The 12785-nt window shown below is 35.7% G+C and overlaps 1 protein-coding gene across 1 annotated transcript in view; it reads right to left on the bottom strand.

Moving 5' to 3' along the window:
• Positions 1-4525: 4525 nt before the first annotated feature.
• LOC134792406 (uncharacterized) overlaps positions 4526-12785 on the bottom strand; it is a 265633-nt gene continuing 257373 nt past the window's right edge. The window contains exons 5-7 of the mRNA XM_063763700.1: positions 9791-9989; positions 7020-7126; positions 4526-6247 (exon numbers count right to left, since the gene is read on the bottom strand). Coding sequence (XP_063619770.1) covers positions 6125-6247; positions 7020-7126; positions 9791-9989 — 429 coding nt within the window. The 3' untranslated portion in view covers positions 4526-6124. The remainder of the gene's footprint in view (positions 6248-7019; positions 7127-9790; positions 9990-12785) is intronic.

Genomic DNA, 12785 nt, shown 5'->3' with positions numbered 1-12785 from the left:
ACTCTATTACAAAATTAACTTATTAAGCCACGTATTTTTTTGTCCTGGTCACCCTAAAAAATATTTATTGTTTAGTGCCATCTTGTGACGCAAATATAAACTACGTGGTATACTGTTTTACTTAGAGCGCCTTTATCCGAAAAAGAGTTGGAACTCTACGGTAGAGTGCGCTGTAATCAACAGGATGAAATGTTATTCTTCGAAACTCCGACAGATGGCGTTGGTAGCCTCGTTAGCATTGTGGCATTATAGTCATTCTACCCACCTTAATTTTTATGTTATTCCAGCGTTATTTTGGATGGGAATTAGACCCTAGGTTATAATTTCTTAAATGCAATCAGACTATTTCAATTTATACCAGAGCACCGAAACGATTGTATGGGAAGTTGGGAACGGAATCAAATACAGTAAGTAAAGTAAACGACATTTTTTGCACAAAAAATATTGTATTACATTTTATATAACAAAGCATTTAATTAGACGATTATCCGCGACATCATGCCATATCTACACATGTAAAACATAAATAACATAATAGTTGTAGGATATGTATTTATAATGAAAGTACAGAGACAAGTAGGTACCTAAAGAGTCAATATACCTACACATAAAGTCGCATCCTCATATCTGTTGTAGATTGCGCTCTTACCGAGGTTTCAAACCCATATATTTTGTACAGTCGCCATCAGATATGTCTGAGCGGCCGAGGTGCTCAAAAATATCCGTACCCGCGCTTTAGCGAGTCTTTAGCGTCGACAACAGTGGCGGGTTTAGATATTTGTGAGCGCCTTGCCGGTCCGATATATCTGATGGCGACTTATATATCAGATTTTTGTAGTTTATTCGTCATTAAGTAATATTCACTTGTTTCTAATGATATCTGATCTTCTGTACCTTAGTACTATTATTTATTCTGTGTCTAGACGGAGTTTAGAGCAATTATTTCATGAAACCGATACGATGCTGCCAGAAATAGGGGGGTGCGGGGAACGAGGTGAGCGAGGTCCCGTGCCGTGATTGGTCCGTTCAAAGACACGGACGTCACACAAAGACACTTTCGTCTCGAAAATGGAGTATAACTAGGTACCGTATTTGTGGCAGAGGGGGTAGAGCTACTATGCTCAGCCTGGAGGATGTCTTGTCTGTGGAATTAGACTAAAGAGTTGGTAAGACAACAGGGAAGCACACATAAAGCGGCTATATTAGACGAGGACGATATATTTAATAATTATCTCATAAAATAATTAAATATTTATTGGTTCAAAAGTTATGGTTAGACCACAAGTCAGTTTTACTGACTAGCAAATTAGAAAAAAAAAAGTTTATTGTGCTAAATTTCAGGCTCTCGCCGTTGAAATTCCAATGGATTGCCGGCAGCGGGCCTACCGCGAACCACGTTCGACATGTTGCCTCCCTGTCACACTTAGGTACGTACGTACGTACGAATTTACAAGTGCGACAGAGAGGCATCATGTCGAATGTCGTTCGCGGTAGGCCCTCAGGCATCTATGTCGCAGGGTTTTGATATGCGAATTTCAATGGTAACAGCCGGCTTAAGTTAAAAATAGATGGCGCTTCTTATATATATAGATACCATACATATAGGGAATGTGTCATAGACACAATCATTCAATGCTAATACGTCATATGCACTTTTTAGTATAAATACTGTAGCTACATAGGAATACGTGGACTGGTTTGCTAGAAACGGTAATGAAATTTCATATTTTTAACATATTTTTTTTAAATGCCACCGAGAAGCGTATATGCGACTCGCAATGCATTCCGCGCGCATCAACAGCGCGAACGATCGTGTAGCGTCAATATCAAAACCAATCAAAACCATAACTGATTAAAAAATCTGATTACCGCTCTAGAAACCTAAATTAGGTAATTGAAAAAAAAAGCTGACAGGAAACAAAATGTAGACGAATACCAACGTCAACTCAAGCCGCGGACCAAATCCATAATCCCAGGCCATAAGATATGTGTATTGTTCATATTTTAATACTTATCAGCTATAAATAAACAATGATTCTATAACTAGACCATAACCGTACTAATTCAATGGCAGTATCCCATATTAATTTCTAAGTGGAATCTATTCTTAAATTATATAGCTAGCTAATATGTAATGCCACTATCTACTATGTAATATTATTAATAAGCATACCTTTGACCATCATCTTTTGAACAATATTCTATTTTGATTATAAGTACCTAGGTGTTAGTTACATTTAACGGAAAACATACACAATATGTGGAACATTTGGAAATGACCTAATTGTTACCGCATTTGGCAGCAGAAATTAAGTGTTTGACTCGCAAGAGGCACTCATATTAAAATCAGATGGATTTTATTATAAGTACCTACTCATCTAACTCCACATCTGTATTATACATAGATCGATTAACCAGAGTGGATGGTGATCTCAACTCAATGAATTGTATTAAAACAACTTTTATTTTAAGTGTAAAGTCGTTTTAAATTCTTAAAACATAAACTCAAATAATATACCTACATTTTATTTTGTAGTATCTAATCTGAACATAGGGAATGCAATAGAAAAAAAAATGTTAAATTTTTTGATCATTTCACGCCAGTTAATTTTTCTTCTAGTCGATTCTTTGGTAAATCGATGAATCAGATTGTGGGAGTACTTACACTATAGTTCATTTAACATTGTTATTTTATATGATGACGCGATGACGGTCAAAGGAGTAGTCAACTACTTGCGCTACCATATGTTTAACATAATCATTATTAACAAATAAAACTTTAGTTATTCCTACATAACAAGCACCTACCAAGAAAAGCTGTAAATATTAGTATTGAAGACTATTCTATGTAATTTTAAGTATCTGTGACTAATTGTGACTGACCAAGGTAATCATGCGATCTTGGAAAACCAGTAGGAAAGTTTGAAAAACGTACAATATTATACCATTTGAGTAACTTTACGCCATGGTGATATGGTATTAAAACTGTTATTAGATTTTCGGTTCAATGTAGCTAGCTAAAGAGTCTCGTTTTATAGGAGTATCTTTTCTTTAAATAGGTGTAACTACCTACAGGCTGGTGGATCTGGTACAATATATGCGTTTTTTACTGAGGAAAATTGTGTCAGTAAAAATTTTGCTTTATGCAGATCATATGATCCATATAATTACTTTGCCCCCTTTTTTTTCGAAAATCACTCTTTGTCTTTATTATTTAATATAGAGGCTCTTAGGCCTGCTGCTTTACCATACAGCGCTAATCGAAAAGTAAAAAATATATCAAGTGGACTAATGATAACGAGAAGTCGGGTTATTATGTTTTACTTTTCGATTAGCGTTAAATATTGACGATTACCTAGCAATCACCTCGAGCTCACTATCCCTGGAAGCCTAGCCATGATGACAGATGTGCATTGACAAACGACAAACGCAAAGAAAATATGACTGTATTAGTATAACAGATGGAATGGCAGACGGGAAAAAATTTACAGTGTAAAAATTAGGTAAAAGACCGTAGTTGATACTCTCACACAAGCTGTATCCAAAATGGCGGTGGGCTGGCCACATATCACGCAATACTGACAAAAGGTGAACAACAAAATGGAGAGGACCACCAGGGGACGGCGGTCTGGCCGGCCGCAGCAACGTTGGGCTGACGACCTAACCCCACGCAGTGGGAAAGCAATGTATGGCAATAACTTTAGTCAGAAGAAAATGGATTGAGTTGGAGGAGGCCTTCACCAAAAAAGGGGTTCACCACTAAGTAAAGGATAGTTTAATTAAAACATACAAATGAAATAAAACTTAGTGTGATAAATGGCTATTTTTTTATAACAGTGACATTTATTGGCTTTTGCTATTAACGACTGTCATCTTTGGTAGGCCCCTTGGGTTCTTGTTTTGCTGACTGTACATCTATATATAAATGTAATTTCATAAAGAGATGAATCAATCTATTGGATATATTTTATTAATAATAGCAATTTTCCAAAGTAATTTGTTTTAACATAACTTTACCAGAGCCATCTAGTATCAGTAATGAATTAGGTACATTGTTTCGCATTATCTTATATCTACAGATTCGGCCTCACTATTCGCTTTCATGTTTAACATTTATTTTAATACCTACATTATTTACGTTACACTGAGCTTAATGCCTTACACTTACACGAATTATATTGAGAACAACATTATTATTTGGCAATTTATTACTTTAAATTATTGAGATCAAAGCCAAAGACTAATTTCATTGTAGTTGTGATTTGAGCGAAAATTGAAAAGAGAAGTAACATTAAACATTTAAAACCTTTCAATTAATCCATCAGTAATACTTTCCGATGATTCGCGATAGAACAGATTATTTATTTCATCTCTTATCAATTTTAGATTTTAGGACAAAGAACAGTCAGCAGCAGAGCTAAGTTATGAGGGTTTCACACGCTCTTCTTCTCTTAACAATAAAGTCGCGTTAAGATCATTTTGAACACTTCGCCCGCTTAGCAGCAGAGCTGAAGTGCTCCTGACTGAACAAACACAAAAAAGTAGTCTCTGGCATATTCACGAACTTACGTAGTTCAAGCTATCTAATCAAAATTCAATCACAGTTTACAAATTATTAAAATTCTATTATTAAAATCAATAACACTCCTAACGATAATCTTATTGATATTAAATACAAAATATTCTCCAAATCCATGAACGCGCTGCATTTTTAAACAATTAAGTACAGCACAATCGAGTTCTTCTACATAAAATGCAAACTAGAAACTATATTTTATCTGTAGAAATACTCGATTTGTCAATATTTTTATACTAAGTAGGTAACGAGGATACCGCAAGTAAATACATTTGTACCAGAACTATTTAAATTCAGCTTACGTTCATTCATGACATGGTTATTTCATACTATATTGAATGTTGAACCAAATGTTATATTTTACAATAAAAGATACAAAACTTAATTAGTAGTATTATCATTTGATGAAAAAACAATACATTGACTAACTGCCAAAGGGACATCAAGTACCAAATGAAACCAAACAGAATACATTTAAATACAGAGGGTAGAGCACTTATATTTTATCTATTTCAATGATGAACACATACAATGGCATTTTATTCTTGCACGCACATACCACTATAGTAGTTCTAACATTCCTTACAATTATAAGTAGTTAATAATTTGTGATTATGAAGATTTGATAAATAGTAAAGTTTCTTAGAATGTAGATTGATTGAATATTTGTATAGAATATGATATGTCGAGTAAATATGCATATTGCGTAGGTAGTGATTATGTAGAGTTACATTTGGAAAGCTTGCAAAAGCTATTATACTCTGCATTAATAGCAATAAAATAGACAGACATGAATTATCTACAAAGTTCCAATTAACATGTTTTCTATCTAATTGTGTTGACTGACTCATGAGTCATGATCTTTTTTATATCAAAAACCGCAGTTACATTAGCATACAATTTAGTAGCTATTTTGCCCACATCATCTCAAAATATTTACTAAACTAAAACACTGCTGATAATACAACAAAATTATAGTAAATTTAAAATATCGTGCTAACATACAATTTATAACTAATAATGTTAAGGTTACACCATTTGAAAACAGTTAAATTGCGTCTATTTTAAAACAACATCATTATTATATATCTCTGTTATAAATGTTATAATCGTCAACTATCAACAAATGGAACTAGTAAGAGGAATTTGAGTAAGGATATAAATATATGGGAAGATCTACAATAGACACACATAATCAGAGTAGCAAATGACAGAACAGGAAAATAATTTAAAAGAGAATTATGGAAAGAAGAAGAAACTTCACAGGCTCTTGAAGGACGAGTACACTAATTCGAATCTAAGCTTACACTAAAGCAAGTCCAATAACAAATAATCGCAAATAAATGAGTACTCGCCGCACTACCCGCCGCTAGCATGTCACAGCACTGCCCGTCACGAAAATGTAACGACTTGTTGCCGATGCTCTCCGATAACTCAGGATCGATTTCTCGGGACCCTTTTCCTCCTGATCTTGACCCTCGCTCGCTAGCGACGACTCGACCGCGCGCGGTCTGTAAAAGAGCGCCTCATTTATTTGCGAACCCCGCGCTATGGGTCGACCTCGTGGCACACCTCCATGTAGTCGGGGTCGTGCATGATGTCCTTTATCATGTCTTTCAGCATCGTGTACCGCGGGAACATCGGGTACACTTTGGTGCTTACATACTCCGACTGGAAAAATAAATGGACAAATTAATTTAAAAATAATTGGTCATCAATGTCATCATTCATTATTGCATCGTCTTCGGAAATATACTCACGTTCGAATAATACTGAAGTATTTAAAGACTAATATGATGAGATAAGTTTAATTTTACTTGACTTTTTGCTAAACTAAGACTCATTAAACAATATGAAGTGTTTTGCAGGAAGATGCTCTAAAATACGCTCAACTTGAACAACCTCCGACAAAAACTAGACTTTATCTGCCGAAAAAATATATATATATGCTGTGCAAAATAGCGCGGTACATGCGGGTGACACAGAAAAGGTAGGCAACGGGCGAACAAGGCTGCCGCACACAAAGGACGCTTATCGCGGGAAGACGCGATTTGTATCGCGTCGTCAATGAGACGTCTCTCAAGCTTAACTTGCATAGCTTTGACTAAAGCCACTGTCATGAAATATGGCTCAACTAAGCTGTTGGCGTTCAGTTTAATGGGAAAGTATTCTGTTCATCGCTTGTACATAAATATTTTTAATCTGCTGGTCATCTCGTAAAATTACGTTGTTCTATAGAGTATAGAACAAGAGAAAGTTTGAAATATCACGCTAAATCTCGGCAAATGTTTGGCGTTGAAGTCAAATATTTGCCTTCTACCCGAGACTGTATAGTCGGATCGGAACTTTATAAAGTTGCAGCTTGTTGACTTGTCTTCACTTAAGGGACTTTAAAACTTTACTAATTTCGGTTTAAATACGTTCAAGTCTTAAATTAGCTTACCTTTAATTCTCTTATAAGATTTCTTAAGCCGGTGTACTTTTTCAGGAGGCGGTACAAGTCGTTTGTCATCTGCGTATTCTCGGCTTCTATTTGGGATGTTGTCATATCTGAAAGTGGCGTCAGCAAAATGTTGTTATTTTATAAAGTATAACTAAATATTTTTATTGAATTCTACTTATTTTTCAGAGCTTGTTTAACAAGCAAAGGAACGAGCAGTTTTATTTTCCAAAGGTATAACCACATAAGTACGTTTAAAGTTAAGACTGTTTGCCATTTGACGTAGGCGGTCCTCTCCAAACAACTGCTTCGGGTTCGCCAATTTGATTGTTTACCTCGGGATCCCCAAACTCATTCCATTTTAATTCAATTAGTTTTCCACTTTACTTGGTAACTTTTTGTTCTTGCAATCAACGATCTAACGCGAGTCCCGAGTGTCGGAATGTAATTAGGCTTTGCTATTGGACCCGGGACGATCCCGTTTCTCAACAAACGTTAGAAAGCTAAAAGTTGGCTGCGGGCCAGCCTTGTTATCGGAGGCGGTTTAGGCAAATTTAATGTCCATACGGCAACACTTTATTTTTGCAAGACTGCCGCTGCAGGCGCCGGCCAAATGTAAAGCTGGGGGCTCGGGAGTGGCGCCGCTCGCATTTTTGAGCCATTATTAGATGGAGGCTTAGTGTAAGTACATATGAGAAAACATTTTAAACGAAAACATTTCCCAACGTTGTAAATTGCCCAATTTATTTGTTCTATGAAATTGCAAAGACTTTTGGAGGATGATGTTGCTTTTTCACAAAGGGTTTCACGGCAGTTATAAATATTGATTATCTTTTGATACTAAGTACCTAACTTAATATTCTCGGTTTCAAATAAAATAGGGTAGACCGAGGCGATTCGGATCACTGGGGAAATCGGATCAAAATAAGAATTTCTGTAAAATTTGAAAGATCGCGGTTAGTTACAGCCAGTCAATCAGCGTCCCGCGTTCGCTCTGTTCCTAACGCATGTCGCCACAGTTGCTGCCTTTTGAAAAGACTCACGCGTCGGTCACGGTGAGACTTCCCGATGAGTCGCTCGTACAGGTGTATTGTGATTTTACCGCCGATGTAAAAAATGTGGAAAAACAGTCCGTGATAAAAGTAAACGCAAAGGGCTAAAGGTTTGTAATTGTTGTTACTTATTGTTAATCGCGCATAGTGTTTCCTGATTTGATTTGGTTTTTATTGTATTTAAAGGTATATTTCCGTTACGCGAAAATAATTCAAACATATGATATGGGGTTATTCGGATCATCTGATTGGGGGCGATTAGGATCACATTATAAAACAAGGTTTTTGGACGTTTTTTTTGGCTTTGTTTATGTTCGCATGTTTTAGATGGTGCGTACGTATAAAAAGAAGAGGTATCAGGGGGAATGGTCGGGAGAAAATATGACTACAGCTGCTAATAAGGTTTTAACGAAACCGCTGTCCCTACGTAGAGTCTTTTGTTACCAACAACTAATTTTCTCATATGGGGTGAATCGGATATGTGTGATTTTTCATGTTTTAGTTTGCAAAAGTTTACAGATTTTGTTTATTTTCATTTAAGTTATTCGATTTTGTTGCTAAATGGCCATTACCATGTTTTGGATTTATTATTAAAATATATAGTATCATATAGGAGTGATATTATGTTGCGCTTTCTGTAGGTGACGTGATAAAAAATTGAACTAGAAAGGAGGAATAAAAATAATGCTCAAATGCAACATTAAAGATACCAATGATAGTTGATCTCAATTATTTGACCTTTGTGATTCTTAATCATATGAATAACATTGTTAACCATTATTAATTAAGATTTTAACAGTGTTTTTTTGATCCGTTTTACCCCTTAAAATGGGGCGAATCGGATTTTTTAAGAAGTTTTGTATTTGATTTTTCATAAATCATATTTAAGTTTGATTTTATGTCTGAATCTTGGATTCTGTTCATTAATAAATAATTTATCCAACTGAATATTAATAAAAACAGTATCACATTAAAAATTGTATTTATTGACCGTCAAACAAAAAATGACCCGATTCGCCTCGGTCTACCCCTATTGTGTAAAAAGAAATACGGGTTGTAAATTCTTAATCACTTTATTATTAAGTGTATGAATCTTTATTATTATGCTACCCGCAAATGAGATTTAGGGAGGCAGAAAATTGCAAAACAAGAAAATACTCGGAAACTTTTATTGGTTGCTCCGTAGCGCAATTCATCCGACCATCTCCATTGCGGATTTTACTTTCTTAGAGGGAATTTTTAACGTAACTATATTATTACATTTCATGACGTTATTTCATGATAAAAGATAAGAGAAAATTAATAGGAATTTCTTTAGGATGATATCGAGGGAATTAATGTTATTCCCTGAGGATTTAGAGAGGATCGCTCGACTTACTCTGAAGCCGGGATAAGCTCCCTGACAACTATTTCTCACTGCGGTATGCCACTGTATGTTACTTCATTTTAATCTTTGAATACGTGAATGTGGACTTTAAAAGATTGCCGAACAAAATGTTCCATTTTAGCTGATGTGTGTGTAGAAAAGTCTAGGATTAGGATTCTTAAGTAATGCAACATTTCATTCAGAATAGCATCCAGTCGTATTCCCAACCCACATGAAGCCAGAATACAATTTATACAATTTGATTTAGACTTGTAAACCTGGCGACCAATAATCTTCCGACGTGGTTCTAAGAGTTCGTGGTTCAAATGCGTACCTAAATAATTTGAAATACCTACCGCTCAGCCTTTCTATCCTGTCCCTCCGATCAGCGGCCTCCTCGGCCAGCTTAGACGAGGTCTTGACTCCTTCTCCAGACTTTTGCGTCTTCTCCATGATAGCGCACGCGCGCAGCACGAAGGCCGGTACCGTCTCTGCCTTCTCCTGCCGGGGGATCTCCACTAACGACCAGTACTGAGTCTCCAGACGGATGACGTCCTGGAAGGAAAAAAGTACCGCTTAGAAAATGAATAAGGAAGTCTTAATATCGGTAAGAGTAATACCGTAGCAATAACATCGGCTTAGTTGATTCAAAATATCGGTATAGTTAGGTTCAGTTGAATAATATAGTAGTTGTGAAGACCAATGTAAGTATAGTACCAAAGAGTGTTGACTAATATCCTAACAGGCGTGGCGCAATGCATCCAATTGGGTACTTTCCTATACTTAAAATAAATTATTTCACACCGTGCACGCAATAAAGCACCAGATAATTATTAAAAAACATAGATAGCAGTTATTTTTAAACAAAATTTATATTTAATAAATTGGATGGAAGTATAAAAAGTAGGTGAGTTGACTGTGACGTCACTACACAAGTTTTCATATAAATCATAGTATAATAATATACTCCGCCTGATACTCTCTTCTGAGATTCGCGTATGACCTAACTGACACGGGCCTACGTCATCATGCTGTTTACAGGTTCTCAAACTTTAAAATGTGGGAGAATTTTAACCAACGGTGAAAATTATTTTAACGGCATTAATTTTAAGTTATTCATGTAGAAACAGTGAAATAAAACAAATCTAATGTATTAAATTAAACTTTATTTATCTAAACAAGACAAACGTTTGAAAAACTAATTCACAGTTACACATTAATTACCAAGCTTAAGACGTGAAATGTTTGGAAAACACTGCGACTGCTGACACTGAGCGAGAAGGAAATAACAATTAACACGCGTTCGACAAGGATGACGGTCAGGGCATGAAGTAATCTACATCCGAATTGTCAAATGTGACAGCGCTATCCTGTGTTGCCAGTTGTGTAAACAGAATTACCCGAACGTCTGAAATTTATTTCGTGAATCGGAAGATATTGCTAACGAATAATTAAAAATTACGTGTTATTGTAAAATTTAAGATAAAATACATATAAATGAAAATTATAAAATTATAAAGAAAATTTTAACTTATTAACCATAGGTATAATGTACTGGAGTCAGTTACGGATCGCTGCCATATATGACCCAAATTTTTTTTATTAAGCTATGAGCTGCATCACATATGATCTCTGAGTAATTCTAAGCATTTCTAGCCTCGGAGGCGATAAGAAGCGTGCGTCTAGTCGAGGAGGGCGGAATACAAAGATGGCCGCCACCCGTCATCATACAAAAAAATCTGTTCTGGTCTTGGTGGCTACTAGGGCAAGTTTGGTATCATTTTCGTATAAACCAAAGACGTTGAATTCATTGCTGATATTTGTTTTTTTCAGTATCATAGTAATTTTGCAAGAAAAACGTAAAAAGATAAAAATTTGGGATGGAGGTTTTTGCTTTGAGAGCTAATAACTTTTGTATAGTGGCCAAAAGTATCATACAAAAAATACTATAATAAAGCGCAATTCATGCAGCTTCTAAACATATACATGTTTAGTAATATCCTACTGCAAAAAGATGGTGAAAAAATAATTAAATGACCGCAGCGCGGGTAGTTGGACTCTCGCTAGGCGGCGTTTATCTTACAAAATGGTCGAGTATGAGTATCTACGTAGGTAACTATGCTTACTTTGCTAGATTTTATGATGACGAATAAAACGCTTTCTGTATATTTAATGTCCGCAGTTTCCAGTACACAGACATAATTCTGGTATAGGTTAAAAAAATACACACAGGTATCCCCATGTCTAAAGAGGAGGGCGGCTCGCTTAACAAATAAGATCATGTACAACCGCAATTTCAGGTTGGGTTAGGTTAGGTTCGTTAGTTACCTTTTATCCCTCAGAGCAGAAAATAGAAGCCCCGCGAGGCGGGGCTTCGTTGGTTTGTCACCAAGTCATACTTGCATAACCTATATTAGTATGACAAATATACATAGCTGTTATGATTTCTAAATGTAAGCTCTCCGCATAATAGTTATTTGTTTTACAAGGGGGCAAAGTTGTTGTTTAACCGCTCGTGCTAATATTGATACCCAATCAAGCGAAAGATTTCAAAATTGAACCCCGAGCGTAGTGAGTGGTTCGAAAAATGGAATCTTGAGCGTTGTAAGGGTTTCAAAGAACGAGGGTTAAACAAAATTTGCCGCCGAGTGAAACACAGAATTTTTCACCACACCAACCTGAAGCAAATATTAAATGTAAAATATCAAACAAAATCAAACCAAATCAAATCCAAATGAATGTTATGTGCAGGTTGAAGTTATTTATTAAAAACAACAACTAAGTACCTATAAAATTACTTAAAGTGAGTTATAGCATGAAAATTATCGTGAAAATAAATATTTTGCCTCTTCCTAAGTAGTACAATTTCTCTCATAAATAGTGTTTTAATATTATCAGCAAAAATAAGAGCGCTATTTTATTAGAATAATTTCATTTATAATAGTTATTTCTCGGACCCAATTTTGGACCCGGGTATATCCTTAAACTACGTTCAAAAGAGAGGTATGGGCACTGTAAATGTCATCTCGCTTTGTGTGGTAGGGCACAGCACAGCGGATGTCATTCCAGATCTATCCGAGCAGAGCTCAATTGGGGAAGTACGTACTTACCTCCACCTTACAGAAAACACCGGTCAAATAACACTAGGCCCCGCTCAAATCGTTGCAAGTGCATTAAAATTAAAGTGCATAAAATTATGTCTGTATGATTAATTATGTATGGATGAAAGTATTTTATTCGCCATCATAAAATCTAGCAAAGTAAGCATACCTACGTAGATACTCGTACTCGATCATTTTGTTAGATAAACGACGGTCCGCAAGATAAACGAAAGTCCAACTACCCGCGCTG

Source organism: Cydia splendana, chromosome 7, assembly GCF_910591565.1.
Source record: "Cydia splendana chromosome 7, ilCydSple1.2, whole genome shotgun sequence".
Lineage (NCBI taxonomy): Eukaryota > Metazoa > Arthropoda > Insecta > Lepidoptera > Tortricidae > Cydia > Cydia splendana.
This window is presented reverse-complemented; position numbering and strand designations above follow the sequence as displayed.